This window comes from Sapajus apella, unplaced genomic scaffold (assembly GCF_009761245.1).
Source record: "Sapajus apella isolate SASKATOON/1434 unplaced genomic scaffold, GSC_monkey_1.0 scaffold10, whole genome shotgun sequence".
In the NCBI taxonomy this organism is placed as follows: Eukaryota; Metazoa; Chordata; class Mammalia; order Primates; family Cebidae; genus Sapajus; species Sapajus apella.
Genome location: NW_022436950.1, coordinates 16,947,169 through 16,963,039, shown reverse-complemented (window position 1 = coordinate 16,963,039; position 15,871 = coordinate 16,947,169). Strand labels below are relative to the sequence as shown.

At 41.4% G+C, this 15,871-nt stretch overlaps 1 protein-coding gene and 1 pseudogene across 2 annotated transcripts in view; one reads left to right on the top strand and one right to left on the bottom strand.

Annotated features, from left to right (window-relative positions):
• The window catches only part of MOGAT1 (monoacylglycerol O-acyltransferase 1), a 48,221-nt gene that overhangs the window by 15,134 nt on the left and 17,216 nt on the right, over positions 1 to 15,871 (top strand). For both annotated transcript variants that reach the window (XM_032278040.1, XM_032278038.1), the window contains exons 2-3: positions 11,138 to 11,316; positions 12,369 to 12,573. In XM_032278040.1, the coding sequence (XP_032133931.1) occupies positions 11,164 to 11,316; positions 12,369 to 12,573 (358 nt within the window). In that variant the 5' untranslated portion in view covers positions 11,138 to 11,163. The remainder of the gene's footprint in view (positions 1 to 11,137; positions 11,317 to 12,368; positions 12,574 to 15,871) is intronic.
• On the bottom strand, positions 902 to 5,489 carry LOC116551538 (annotated as a pseudogene).

Genomic DNA, 15,871 nt, shown 5'->3' with positions numbered 1-15,871 from the left:
TTTTGCAATTTATTTTTTATTGTGATACACATCAATTTTAACTCTAGCACCTGAAGCTATATAAGGGTATGTTCTATAAACTTCATGGGACTTTTGTACACATTCAATAAAGCGACAACTATGTACTTTAGTATCTCAAAATCAGGAACATACTTTTGAATTGTTTAAACGCAATCTGCCGAATTAAAAAACAAAATCAGAAGCCGTCCACAGTTACACTAATTGTCAACTAAAGTTTTACACTTCATACTTGAGCTATAACAGTCAATATCTAGTAGGGGGTATTGAAAATGATTTCAGAGTCTCATCCTGTTGTACTCTATTGGGAATGTTTCTTGAGTAGATATGTGAGTAGCCAAAGGTGGCTACAACCAGAACCAGACCAGCAGGTGAAAATTCTTCCACCACTTCTGTAGCTTCCACTTTTATCATGTCAGTTAAAAGTGGGCATGAGAATTAAATACTTAACTTTGCAGATATACAAGGTACGTTGTGAAGTATATTTGCATATAAACATATAAAAATACCTGTTGGCTGAGCGCAGTGGCTCACGCCTGTAATCCCAGCACTTTGGGAGGCTGAGGCGGGTGAATCACAAGGTCAGGAGATCGAGACCATCCTGGCTAACACAGCAAAATCCCTTCTCTACTAAAAAGCTTCCATGCCTGGCATGTATATTTTAATGAAATCAGATAATTTTGAAGCAGCCTTCGTGTTTCCTTTAAATTTGTCTGGTAATGACCATTGTGTTAGCTTCATGGAAAGGACTCTCCAGCTTCTTGGTCTAAGGCTAACATGGTGATCATGTGTCTAAGGCTAGAAAGATACCAATGAGATGTAAACTGTAAGGAGAGAAGATGAAGGCTTTTCATGGAGGCTGATAGCTAAAACTCACAGGATTCTAGAAAATGACACAGTAGCAGCCTTTCTTGTCCTTTTCTTTCCACATCTGGTCTGGTGAAGAAGGAAATTACCGATCTTGAAATTCCCTTATAACTTGGACAAATTAATGGAAAGCTTAATCTACATTCATTCTAATCTTTGCTAAGGCCTTCTGGATATGCTGCCTTAAGATGATGTGCTAACTCTTCCTTTCTGTGTTACTCGTCTTTGATGATCTGGAACTGTTCTATTATCAGCTAAAATCATTGGAAACTCATCATAATCCTTTACTCTGAGAATCTGTCTTTGAAATGTATAGATTTTTTTCAAAACTGCCTCTACCTGTGACTCAAAAGACCAACAGGAAACCCTCACCAGTCGTCAAATTCTGTTGTCTCATGGCTCCGAACTCTTCTTGTTCTGCTATATCCAAAATATCTAGCCAGCGTGCTGTGTAATCTATCCCACACTGCTTTGTGTAGGAGTCTTCAGTGATTGGGTCATACTCTATTACAAAATAAGACTGGATTAACTGAATGATGAGTGCCAACTTGCCCACATATTCTCCCCACTGTCCACAGGAGCCAGCATTTTTCCTGGCCAGAGCCAAGAGAATATTGCTGACCCCCTAGTTTTTGCAATTTTAATAAGTACGTAGTGGTGTGTGATTGTGGCTTTAATTTGCATTTCCCCAATGAGCATCTTTTCATGTACTTAGTTGCCATCTGTATTCCTTATTGAAGTATCTATTTATATCTTTTGCCCAGTTTTTATTGGATTGCTTGTTTTCCTATTGCTGAGTTTTGAGATTTCTCGTATATTCTGGATATAAAGTCATGTGTCAGCTGTGTGCTTTGTATAGATTTTTCTTTCAGTCAGTGGGTTACCTGTTCAGTCTCTTCACAGTGTCTTTTGAAGAGCAGAAGCTTTAATTTTGATGACATCCAGTGTATCCATTTTTAAAAAATGGATTGGGTTTGGTGTTATATCTTTAAAATCTTTGTTTAATCCAAGGTCACAAAAATTTTCTTCTGTTTTCTTCTCCCAGTTTTAATAGTTTTAGGTTTTCCATCTAGATCTGTGATCTATTTAGGGTTAATTTTTGTATATGGTACAGTGTCTGAGTTCATTTATTTTTTTTGTGTGTATATATAATCCAATAGTTCCAACTCCATTTTTCTTAAAAGAGCATTCTCTGCTCTCCACTGCATTACCCTTGTGCCTTTATCAAATATCAGTTGTCCATATATGCATGGGTTTATTTCTAGACTCTTTATTCTGTGCCATTGATCTGTTTATCTATCTTGATGCCAGTACCATGTTGTTTTGATTATTGTAGCTTTGTAATAATTCTTGGAATCAGATAGTGTTAGTCCTCAAACTTTGTTGTTGTTGTTTTTCACAGGTGTTTTGATTATTCCAAGTCCTTAGCATCCCCATATGTATTTCAGGATCATCTTGACAATTTCCACACTAAAGAAAAGCCTCCTGGGATTTCGATTGGGATTGCTATTTGATGGGAATTACCCTATAGTTTAATTGGTAGGAAACTAACTGATTATAGTATTTATTTCCTAAAACCAAGCACATTTCTCTTCCATAGCCACAGTACAATTACCCAAATCAGAAAAATAACACAGCACAATATTATGATCTACAGACATTATTCATATTTCAGCAATTCCCTTACTAATGTCCTGTATAGCGAAGGAATCCACATGTTGTATTTAGTTGTGTTAAACAGAAATTATTGGCAGCCATTGTTTTGGACTGAGCTCCTATACTAGGCTCCAGCAGACCTGAGCAAGTTAAAGTGGAGTCACTCATCCTACGTGCCACATAATCAAACTGCAATTTCAAGGAAGTAAATAGATCTCCAGACAGACCAGTTTCCCTGAAAATAGGAGATCCAGCCTGCCTGAGTCAGTGTAATAAGGAAGTCTCCTTTGCTTTAAACTTTGTAACAAAAGAAACCTGAAGCGACATGACAATACCAGCCCACTTTTTTTTCCCTCCTGTTCTGTTTCCCTTGTTTCTTCCATACCCACTGTTCTGCCATTGCTCAGTAAAAGCTCTCCTTCTCTTTTATTATGGATTATCTCCATGGATTTCAGTTTGAGCTATATAGTATTTGTGTTTATAGAAACCTTCCTGAAATATTCAGAACATAGGGCTGGTTTCAACTGGATCTTTGTTATAATTTATTTGCCTTCGTTGGGCAAGGAAGTAGGTTCAATATTGAATGTACTATAAAACAAGAAAAATGTATGTCCCTGTATGAAACACTTTTTAAAAGCAGTGTAGAATAAACCCACATATGAAAAAAACTAGGCTGCAAAATTCTGCAAAGGGGTCTGATGAGATCTGTCTTTTAGCACAATTCTTAAAAACTCAGGGAGGCAAGTTCTCTTAAATAAAAAATTTTTGGCCGGGCGCGGTGGCTCACGCTTGTAATCCCAGCACTTTGGGAGGCCGAGGCGGGTGGATCATGAGGTCAAGAGATCGAGACCATCCTGGTCAACATGGTGAAACCCCGTCTCTACTAAAAATACAAAAATTAGCTGGGCATGGTGGCGCATGCCTGTAGTCCCAGCTACTCGGGAGGCTGAGGCAGGAGAATTGCTTGAACCCAGGAGGCGGAGGTTGCGGTGAGCCGAGATTGCGCCATTGCACTCCAGCCTGGTTAATAAGAGCGAAACTCCGTCTCAAAAAAAATAAAATAAAATAAAACAAAATAAAATTTTTTTTAAATCAGAAGAATTTACACTTACATTCTTATATTCTACAGATGGCACAGATAGGTATTTTAAAGATACAGTGTCTCCAGGAATAAGAAGGAAAAGAAATGCTAATGGACTTTGCTTGCCTCTGAATTTTACTTACTTTCTCCATGCTATGTTAAATCGTTAAAAATAAATATGGAAATCGGGCGCGGTGGCTCATGCCTGTAATCCCAGCACTTTGGGAGGCCAAGGCGGGCAGATTACGAGGTCAGGAGATCGAGACCATCTTGGCCAACATGGTGAAACCCTGTCTCTACTAAAAACAATACAAAAATTAGCTGGGCATGGTGGCTTGTGCCTATAGTCCCAACTACTCGGGAGGCTGAGGCAGGAGAATTGCTTGAACCTGGGAGGCAGAGGTTGCAGTGAGCCGAGATCGTGCCACTGCACTCCAGCCTGGTGCCTGGCGACAGAGTGAGACTCTGTCTCAAAAAAAAAAAAAAAAAAAAGGAAAAAAAGTATGGAAACAGTTTACATGCAGAAAAAAAAATGAAAATGTTTTAGATGATACTAGGAAGAAAGAATACATACACAAGTTAAATGTCTTAAATTATTTCTTAATTATGGTCATTATTTAATGCAAGTAAATACACATTCAACAGTTTTCACAATGTTTTGGCTGATGCAGGTTGCTCATGGAGATTTTATAGAACAGTTTCACTTACTGTAAATATCTAGGTGAGTGGACTGGAGTCAGAAAGGGTGGAGACAACAGAAGAAAAATCATTAATGAGCTGCCGATACAGGAATTGTCTGTGTAAGCACTTAAGCGCCCTCCAGAAGCCACAGACCTGGCCACCACTCCTTGCCGAGAGTCTTCAATTCATGGAAAACTGAAAATTTACATCCCCGATTTTGCTGGACCAACCCTTCTCCAACTCTCCAGATACCAACTAGGTATCCCATAGTTCAATTCTAGTGCAGTCTACCTGGAGTTGGGTTCCACAGGTGAAGAGCTCAGTCTACAAGACTGCGCCAAATTTAGATGTCCAAATATTAGAACAAAAGATAGAAAGAGGTACCTAGCACCCTTGTTGATCAGGAAATTACAACAGTTTTAGGAGCTCTAGGCTAGGAACTGGGGGCAGAGACCAAATATTATTATGTCACAGACATGGTACTTATAACTGACAATACTGCGTTATACACTTGTTCACACAAATGTTTATTTGTTAATAGGGTAGATTGCATATTAAGTGCTCTTACCATAATAAAATAAAAATTTTTGAAAACACATTCTTTTTTTATGTAGATTTAGCAACTTTTTAACATTTTGCCACGTTTGCTTTCTCTCCCTCTCTCCACACACACACACACAGACACACAAACACTTTGTTGTTGCTGTTGAACAATTTGGAAGTAAGTAACTAAGCTGTAAACATCATAACACTTCATCTGTAAATACTGTAGCAACTAACTAAGCTGTAAACATCATAACACTTCATCTCTAAATACTGTAGCAACTATCTCCTGAAAACAAGAATTTTCTGCATAATCCAAATCCTACTATCATATGCAAAATATTTATGAGAGATACAATTCCCTAATTGTCTTCAACTTTTCCTAGACCAGTTCCTTTGCCTTTAGTTTGTTTTTAAAGTGTTTATAAGGTTGATTATTTTTAAACAGCCCAAGCCAATTATCTTGTAGAATGTCCCCGAACCTGGACTTGACTAAGGTGATGGAATACATTTCCCTCCTATGAGGAGGCATCATGTCATTTTGTCCTTTTATTGGTAGTGCCGAATTCGATGATCACACATACACTTTGCTGGAGCCTTACTTGTTTTGAACATGTAGCACTGTTCTCAGTGATGGGGGCATCGTGGCACTAAGTAGCCAAAAGGTGGGAGCAACCCAAATGTCCACAACAGATGCATGAATAAACAGATTACAGTATATATGTATGTGGGAATATTGTGTAGCCATAAAAAGGAATGAAGTACTGATACATGCTACATCATGGATGAAACTCAAAAGCTTGATGCTAAACAAGGGTCTACAAAAACCTGATGTTAAACAAGTCTTCAAAAGGCTGCATATTCTACCATTCCATTCATGTGAATATCTAGAGTGGGTAAACCCATAGAAACAGACTATAGCCCAGTGCAGTGGCTCACACCTGTCATTCCAGCATTTTGGGAGGCCGAGCAGGTGGATTGGTTGAGCTCAGGAGTTCGAGATCAGCCTGGGCAACATGGCAAGATCCTACTTTTATAAAAAATACAAAAATTAGCCAGGTGTAGTGATATGCACCTCTAGTCCCAGCTACTTGGAAGGCTAAGGTGGTAGGATCACATGAACCCAAGAGGTGGAGGCTTCAGTGAGCCGTGTTCATGCCACTGCACTCCAGCCTGAGTGACAAAATGAAATCCTGTCTCAACAAAACAAAACAAAACAAAACAAAAACAAACCAACAAAAAAAACCAGAAACAGGCTACAGACTACTGGTGATTGCCAGTGGTGGTGGGGAGGGAGGAATGGGGAGTAACTGCTTAGGGGGTAAAGGGTTTTATTTTGAAATAATGGAGATGTTTGGGAACTAGATGGTGTTAGTAATTGCACAGCATTGTGAATGAAATGCCACCAGAGTGTTCTGTTTAAAATCACCATTTTTTTTTATGTTATGTGAATTTCACTTCGATTTTTAAAAAAAAGGCCGGGCACAGTGGCTCATGCCTGTAATCCCAGCACTTTGGGAGGCCGAGGTTGTTGGATCACCTGAGGTCAGGAGTTCTAGACCAGCTTGGCCAACATGGCAAAACTCTGTCTCTACTAAAAATAGAAAAATTAGCCAGGTGTAGTGGCACGTGACTATAATCCCAGCTACTTGGGAGGCTGAGGCAGGAGAATTGCTTGAACCTGGGAGGTGGAGGTTGTAGTGAGACGAGATTGCTCCACTGCACTCCAGCCTGAGCAGCAGAGTAAGACTTTATCGCATTTAAAAAAAAATAAATAAATGTGAGTGAGGGACAGCTTCCCCAACAATGTGTAGAAAGTAGAATTTTTGCAAACTAAGTGAAAATAGTGTGTCGTTGATGGGGGTCTGAGTTGTGGTTTTTAATCCAGAATATAGATAAATCAACCCAGCTAAAATTCAACTCAACTTGGTTTATGAATCTAGACAACTTTTAAAATTATCAACTTGAGTTTCGAGAGCTACACAATGTAATGGCGTAGATCTTTGTTTTGGAAGAATCCAGTTACCTTGAATTGCTTAATGAGATAAAAACAGAAAATAGAGGTTATCTAATCATCTAGTTTTTGTAGTGTTTTCTCCTTTTGATCCCATTTAATATCAAAGGATTACAGGGCTGGGCACAGTGGCTCACACCTGTAATCCCAGCACTTTGGGAGGCCGAGGTAGGTGGATTACCTGAGGTCAGGAGTTCAAGACCAGCCTGGCCATTATGATGAAACCCCGTCTCTACTAAAAATACAAAAATTAGCTGGGTCTGGTAGCACATGCCTGTAATCCCAGCTATTTGGGAGGCTGAGGCAGGAGAATGCCTTGAACCCAGGAGGTGGAGGTTGCAGTGAGCTAAGATCAGGTCATTACACTCCAGCCTGGGCAACAGAGTGAGACTCTGTCTCAAAAAAAAAAAAAAAAAAAAAATCAAAGGATTAAAAAACTATTTTGATGCTCTTTATGATTTGAAACAAAACATGTATGCAGTGTCTAGAGTGGGAATTTAAATTTGAACAACTTCCTTGGATAGAAAAATTATCAAAGTGTACCAGGTGACAAAGGTGTTTCTGCTTAGCCATCCAGTATTTTACTTGCTTACTTACTTACTTGTTTATTTATTTTGAGAGGGAGTGTCAAGGTTGTTGCCCAGGCTGGAGTACAATGGTGCAGTCTCGGCTCACTGCAATCTCTGCCTCCCAGGTTCAAATGATTCTCCTGCCTCAGCCTCCTGAGTAGCTGGGATCACAGATGCCCACCACTATGCCTAGCTAATTTTTGTATTTTTAGTAGCATCGGAGTTTCACCATGTCGACCAGGCTAGTCTTGATCTCCTGACCTCATAATCCGCCTGCCTCGGCCTCCCACAGTGCTGGGATTACAGGTGTGAGCCACCGTGCCCGGCCGTATTTTACTTCTTTTTCTTCTATGGAAGCAAATCAAAATGTGGGGAAACTTTATGCAAGATTACATTTACAGAGAAAAATTGTTAGAATCACAGATGTTTAAAATGAAGAGAATGGTTGAATTAGCACTAACCATCAATGGAATATTGATCAGTCATTAAAAATAACATTTATGAAGAGGTTGTAAAACAGCTATTGTGACACAATTGTAAGTGATAAAATACGGAATTTTTTAAATGTGATCAGTCATATTAAAGAAACGTAACCTGTTCATGGGGGAAAAAAGGCCACAAGGAAAAGTTTAAGAGTAGTTTTTGTTGAGGAACTTGCCTGATGTCCCGTCTGCGGCTACATTTTGCATTCTCCAAATGTGTAATAATAACGAAAGTTATCATAACAGTGGCTGGCATTTGGTGGACACTAGTTCTGTACCAGGCACTGTATGCCCTTATGTTATTTATTCCCTTTAAGGCATTTGGAAACAGGAGCTTTCATAAGCCCATTTCACAGGCAGTGGAATTGAGGATCAAGAGCTCATAGAATTTGCCCTGGGTAAAGACTAGTCAGTGGCAAATTCTAACTAACAGTTCAATTCCAGACCTACATCTTAACTGCTATGCATGCAAAACATGTAATGAGCATTAAAGAGATATGCAACATGTGTTCAGGTATCCGTGGTTCGGTTAGTGGAAGATTGAATGAGTAGCCTGGGGACGTTATTTCTGGATCTGTTCCTGCCTCACTCTGTGATTAAAATTCAGTCAGTTTGCTTTTGGTGTCAGTTTTTCCATCTTTGTAGAAAGGAAAACGGAACCTCCCACTTGCCTGATTCTTTATGCTTATTAACCTGCTTATGCACCTGTAATAAGTTAGTCTACAGTGTTATTGCCATTAGCTGGAGGATAATGTGGCTTTGTGAAAAAATGCATGGGTGTAAGGATTAGGCAGATCCAGCTGCAAATCCTTTGGATGCTCAAATTCCCTGAGCCTCAGTTTCTACAACTGTAAAATGGGGCAATAACATGTACCTTGGGGGTTGCAAGGAGGGATGAATGAGATGTTCTATATACGGCGAAGGAGGATGGTTCTCCTTTCAATAACTGCTCTTTCCCTGCCCTGTTTCACTGTACCTTACCTGATCAAGCTTTGAGTACAAAAGAACGAGGCCCACGTAAGTTTCCTGTCATTTTTTTGCACGTTTTACGAAAATAAACTGAAAACAAACCAATAGTGGCAAATCATCAGCACTCAGGCCTGAATAGAAGAAAGCAGAGGAAACAAAATGGAATGATCCTGTAGGAATGAGGACAGAGGGCATTCTTTCCATCATGCTTTGGACTCATGGAAACTTTTCTGGCAGGTCCAGAATGTAACAGGATACCCCACAGAGGGGTAGAAGACACATGCTCCCTTAACCTTTCATCCAGTCTTTTTTTTTTTTAATGGAACCCTTTATGAATTTGCATGTCATCCAGTCTTTTAACCTTTAACCAACTCTGGTGAGAGCGGCAAGTCAGTTTCCTGACTGGGTTCAATGATATATCTGAGAAATTTGTTGATTTATATGTATTAAGAAATATAAATCGGCTGGGTGCAGTGGCTCACCCCTGTAATCCCAACTCTTTGGGAGGCCAAGGCAGATGGATCACTTGAGGTCAGGAGTTTGAGACCAGCCTGGCTAACATGGCAAAACCCCATCTCTACTGAAAAATTTAAAAATTAGCTGAATGTGGTGGCACGTGCCTGTAATCCCAGCCACTTGAAAGGCTGAGGTAGGAAAATCACTTGAATCCAGGAGGCAGAGGCTGCAGTGAGCCGAGATTGTGCCACTGCACTCCAGTGTGGGCAAGAGTGAGACTCTGTCTCAAATATATATATATATATATATATATATATGTGTGTGTGTGTTCTGTTTTTGGTAAAACATCTATGTCAGTACATATGCATATATTTCAATAATAGATTAAGGCACTGTTTCTCAGAGACTTTGGTGGATCATTTGGGGACGGGGTTGTTTTTAACAAAGTTGCTTGGCAGTAGATAAGAGTTTGGGGATGAAAGTGAACCCTACATTGGAGACTGCAGTGTGTGATAGGAAAGAAAGCAGCAACAGCACTCCTTAAAGTCAAGGTAGCTGGCATTTAGTGAGCATCTACTATGTGTCAGGCTTTATGTCTTCATGTGCATCCTCTTTCTCTTGCTAACATGCTTCCCTGTTTGTACATTTTTTAATTGTGGTATATAACATAGACATTTTAAAAACATATAGCTGAGCTTCATGCGTTACTTGAAGATAACCAAACTTGTCACTACCACCCAAGTTTTGACAGTTTTTGCCCCGTGTATTTTGAAGCTACGTTATTAGGTGCTTAAACAATTAGGATTGCTCGCTCATTATCAAATGTTGCAAGAAGTGATGCATGCTAAGAGCTAAAGAGTCCCACCTTTGCTATTTCTGTCTCTGACAGCAGTTCCTCAAAATGAAGTTTGTTACCAGAATGTGCCCTTTTTGTAGGCACATGAATAATGCCTGCTCAGTCAAGGTAGGAAGATGGGATTTCCTGTGTTAGGAAATTCTCTACATCCTTCCACATAAATCACATAGGGGAGGAGGTGTAAAGCCATGACTAAGTAGTTAGACTTTAAATTCAGACAGATCAACCACTTATATGCTGTGTGGCTTGGGCAACTCACTTAACCCCTCTGAAAGCTTCCATTTTTGTCTTCTTTAAAAAGAACATTAAGAATTCTATGAGGCCAGGCTCGGTGGCTCACACCCATAATCCCAGCACTTTGGGAGGCTGAGGCGGGCGAATCACGAGGTCAGGAGTTTGAGACCACCCTGATCGTTTGGTGGAACCCCATCTCTACTGAAAATACAAAAATTAGCCGGGTATGGTGGCACACACCTGTAATCTAAACGACTCAGGAAGCTGAGGCAGGAAAATCACTTGAATCCAGGAGGCAGAGGTTGCAGAGAGCCAAGATTCCACCATTGTACTCCAGTCTGGGTGACAAAGTGAGACTCTTTCTCAAAAAAAAAAAAAAAAAAAAGAGTATGGCTTGGTGTTTCCTGTACCCATTCTTTCCACCTCCCCCTTCAAAAAATAAAAAGAGAACTATGGCTACTTTATTGATATGTGGCTTTATGAGGATTAAATTAAAATACCCTGGGAGGGTCCATAACGCAATGCGTGCCGTACAGTAAACATCCAATAAAGGTTAAATAGTCCTACGTCATCACTGCCTGGTTATATGACCTTACCTCAGCTGAGGCTCAGTTTAACATATCTTATATGTATTAATCCCCCAGCCATGGGCCACGACGGTGAGCAGCTGCTAACAGACTCCGATTCCATGAGACTTTTTCTTTCTTACAGCACAGGTGTGCATTGGAGTCATTGTGATGTTGATCATCCACAACTATTGGTTCCTTTACATCCCTTATTTGACGTGGCTTTACTTTGACTGGCATACCCCAGACCAAGGAGGCAGGAGATCCAACTGGGTCAGAAACTGGACTGTTTGGAAATACTTTAAGGACTATTTTCCAATCCATGTGAGTACAATTGTTTTATAAAGTATTATTTTGAGTTAGCAAAAGAGTGGAAATTTGTTTTCATCACATATACCTCAAGCTTCTTTTTCAGAGGGGGTGTCTGAGTCTGTTTTGTGCTGCTATAACAGAATACCAAAGACTAGGTACTTTATAAAGAAAACTAATTTATGTCTCAACAGTTCTAGAGGCTGGAAAGGCCAATACCAAAGATGCTGGCATCTGGCAAGAGCCTTCCTGCTGCGTCAGCCCATAGCTGGAAGGGCAGGAGAGGCCAAGAAAAAGCAAGAGCGAATTGAATTCATTCTTCTTCTTCTTCTTTTTTTTTTTTTCTGGAGACAGAGTCTCGCTCTGTCACCCAGGCTGGAGTGCAGTGGTGCAATCTTGGCTCACTGCAACCTCCACCTCCCAGGTTCAGGCAATTCTGCCTCAGCCTCCCCAGTAGCTGGGACTTCAGGTGCAGGCCACTACACCCAGATAATTTTTGTATCTTTACTAGAGATGGCATTTGACCATATTGGCCAGGCTGGTCTCGAACTCCTGACTTCGTGATCTGCCCGCCTCGACGTCCCAAAATGCTGGAATTACAGGTGTGAGCCCCTGTGCCTGGCCGAATTCATTATTTTATAAGGAACTCACTCCCAAGATAACAAACGTAATTCTGTGATAATCCATTCACTCTGCTTTCATGGCCTAATCGCCTCTCATTGGGCCTCACCTCCTCCCAACACTGTTGCATTGGGGATTAAGTTTTTAAACATTTACTTTTGGGGCGACACATTGAAATCATAACAGGGAGAATGGCTGCAGTTCAGTTCCAATTACTCAATGAACTGTCAGCTGACTTGACAAAATCTAGAAGGCTGTATCTAAAGGGATCTGGGCTCAGAAGGTAGTTTAGAAATTTGGAAACAGCTCCAATCCAGGGAGCTAAAACGAGTCATGTTCTCCGTTTTCTCTTGACATAAAAACTAGTCCTTTTGTTGCTCATTGGAAAATAGTAAGGGAGCTTACTTTTTTTCTCTCTCTTTAATCTCAATGTGAATGTGCCGTAGCTCATTAAAACTCAAGATTTGGATCCAAGTCACAATTATATATTTGGGTTTCACCCCCATGGAATCCTCGTGGCTGGAGCCTTTGGAAACTTTTGTACAAATTATTCCGACTTCAAGGAGCTGTTTCCTGGCTTTACTGCATATCTTCATGTGCTGCCATTTTGGTTCCGATGTCCTCTCTTCCGAGAATATCTGATGAGCAGTGGTAAGTGATGGCAGATCACTGCTTCCACAGGGTAGCAGGTGCACACAGAACATTCCCTCCCAAGCCCACGTGTGTTTATGGTTTCTTAGAGTAAAACCTGTTTTTTTGGATTTTTTTTTTTGAGACGGAGTTTTTGCTTTTGTTGCCCAAGCTGGAGTGCAGTAGCACAATTTTGCTTCACTGCAACCTCTGCTTCCCAGATTCAAACAATTCTCCTGTCTCAGCCTCTCGAGTAGCCAGGATTATAGGCATGCGCCACCATGCCCAGCTAATTTTTGTATTTTTAGTAGAGATGGAGTTTCTCCATGTTGGTCAGGCTGGTCTTGAACTCCTGACCTCAGGTGATCCACCCACCTCAGCCTCCCAAAGTGCTGGAACTACAGGCGTGAGCCACCGCACATGGCCAAAACCTGTTTTATCTTCATCTGACACTTCCTATGCTGGCTGTGTGTTTCCTGCCCTCCCCCACTGGACTGTAAGTGTCAGAAAGACATATACTCTGTCCTTTTTTCTGTTCTATCCCAAGCATCTAGCATGGTGCCTGGAACATAGAAATGGTCAATGAATATGAACACAACGAACAAATAAAGTAATGAGTGGATTTTGTGTATTCAGGTGTAGAAAAAGAAATCGTGGACCAAGTAAGTGACAAATGACACCCTTGGAGAGGCACCATGCCTGCTGTTAACGAATACGAGAAATGGAAAATGTCTTTTGTTGTGTCTTGAAGTAACAGCAGTGATAAAACTAAACATATTCAACTGGCTGTCTTCCTAGATTAAAAATAACTTGGCTCAGAAATAAGAGTTCAGGCCGGGTGCCGTGGCTCATGCCTGTGATCCCAGCACTTTAGGAGGCAGAAGCAGGCAGGTATCTCTTGAGCCCAGGAGGTTGAGACCAGCCTGGCCTACATGGAAAAACCCCATCTCCACAAACAATGCAAAAATTAGCCAGGCATGTTGGCATATACCTGTAGTCCCAGCTACTCAGGAGGCTGAGGTAGAAGGATCACCTGAGCCTGGGTGATCAGTCAAGGCTGCAATAACTGGAGATGGTGCCCCTGCACTTCAGCCTGGGTGACAGAGTGAGGACCCATCACAAATAAAAAAATAATAATAAAAAGATGAGCTGAGCGTGGTGGTGGCTCACGCCTGTAATCCCAGCATTTTGGGAGGCCAAGGTGGGTGGTTCACCTGAGGTCAGGAGTTCGAGACCAGCCTGGCCAACATGGTGAAACCCAGTCTCTAGTAAAAAATTAGCCAGGCATGGTGTCAGGCACCTGTAATCCCAGCTACTTGGGAAGCCAAGGCAGGAGAATCACTTGAACCCGGGAGGCAGAGGTTGCAGTTGAGCCATTGCACTCCAGCGTAGGCGACAAGAACGAGACTTGGTCTTAGTAAATAAACAAATATCAAAATACAAAAATTAGGGCATGGTAGCGGGTGCCTGTAATCCCCGGTTTTCAGGAGGCTGAGGTGGGAGAATTGCTTGAACCCAGGAGGTGGAGGTTGCAGTGAGCCAACACGGTGCCACTGCACTCCAGCCTGGGCGATAGAGTGAGACCCTGTTTCAAAAAATAAAGAAAAAAAAGAATTCTTCATGGCGTTCCAGATTTTTATTACTTCCTGTGAATTTGTATGCCTAGTAGGATATCATTAAGCACCCAAGGACCGGGATTCACGGCCGGGTTTTCAGGTTCTGTTTTCTCAGTCCAGTCTGAGCCAGAGAGCACACTAGAGGGCACAATAAACCCTCCAAGCTACCGGAAGATCTGGTATCTGACCTGCAGAGGGTGCACGATCCCCTTCTTAACCACCAAACGTTGTGGGCAGGGGTCGGGGAGGGTGGGGATTACTTCTCTTCCTTGTTTTGAATACATTGCATTAGAGTTTTAGAAAATTACAGGGAAAAATGTTTAAATTTCACAAAAGCACAGAAACATATTTAAAGTGTACTGCTTGCTTATTCAAAGCACTGTCACATCACAGGTGAGTTTTAGTCATATAGTTGAGAGCAGGTTTGGCAAATTCATGACACTAGAGATGTAGGAACCTGCTTCTTCACTGCCATGTCAGACACATATATTCCATCTTAGAGTCTTTCTCCACATAGTACCCCTACAGCTACTGCAGTTTACTAACGTTGGCTTTGGAGAGGAAACCTGTTTGCAATAACTGGTTTCATATATATATATATATTTTTTTTAAGTTCTGGGATACATGTGCAGAACATGCAGGTTTGTTACATAGGTATACACGTTTCATGGTGGTTTGCGGCATCCATCACCCCATCATCTGCATTAGGTATTTTTCCTACTGCTATCCCTCCCCTATCCCCCGACCCCCCAACAGGCCCTGTGTGTGATGTTCCACTCCCTGTGTCCATGTGTTCTCATTGTTCAACTCCTACTTATGAGTGAGAACATGAGGCGTTTAGTTTTCTGTTCCTGTGTGTATTTGCTAAGAACGATGGTTTCCAGCTTCATGGAAGCATAGTATTCCATGGTGTATATGTGCCACATTTTCTTTATCCAGCCTATCACTGTTGGGCATTTGGGTTGGTTCCAAGTATTTGCTATTGTGAACATGCCTTAATAAACATATGTGTGCATCTGTCTTTATAACAATGCAATCACTAGTTTCTGACATCATGAATTCTTTTCTGTGGTATAACCTTCAGTTGTTTCAGAATAGAAATATTCAAACTTTTAGCTGGTAGAGGTTTAGACTATCCTTGTCTCCAAGTCTAGAAAGTTCTCTATACTTCCTAGAACTAGCTTTCTAGGACAGCCCTTGGTCCAAGGCTGCCCCTCTTCACTCTGCCTGCCCAAGTGGCTGCCTCTCTAGGTGTGAAAGACTGGCAGACATAGGCACCAGAGCTCACGTAGTAAGGAATCATGGGGCTTCAGAGGGCCTTTGCTGACAGCAGTCTGTTTTGCTCTTACCCAAGAGGATTCTGCATCTGCAAGTTCTTTTAAATCCCACCTCCAGCCCATTCCTCTGGTCCCATTTTGGTGTATCTATACCCATCCGGTGTCAGCCAGAGCTGACTGTGTCAGGGTTCATGTTCCTTTCTGTTTACTCCTTAAGGCTGGACAGGTAACAGGATCATGACAGCCTTATATACCACACAGGGGACTTCAGATTTTTTGTTTGTTTGTTTGTTTGTTTTTCGAGACGGAGTTTCACTCTTGTTACCTAGGCTGGAGTGCAATGGCGTGATCTCATCTCACTGCAACCTCCGTCTCCTGGGTTCAAGCAATTCTCCTGCCTCAGCCTCCCGAGTAGCTGGGACTACA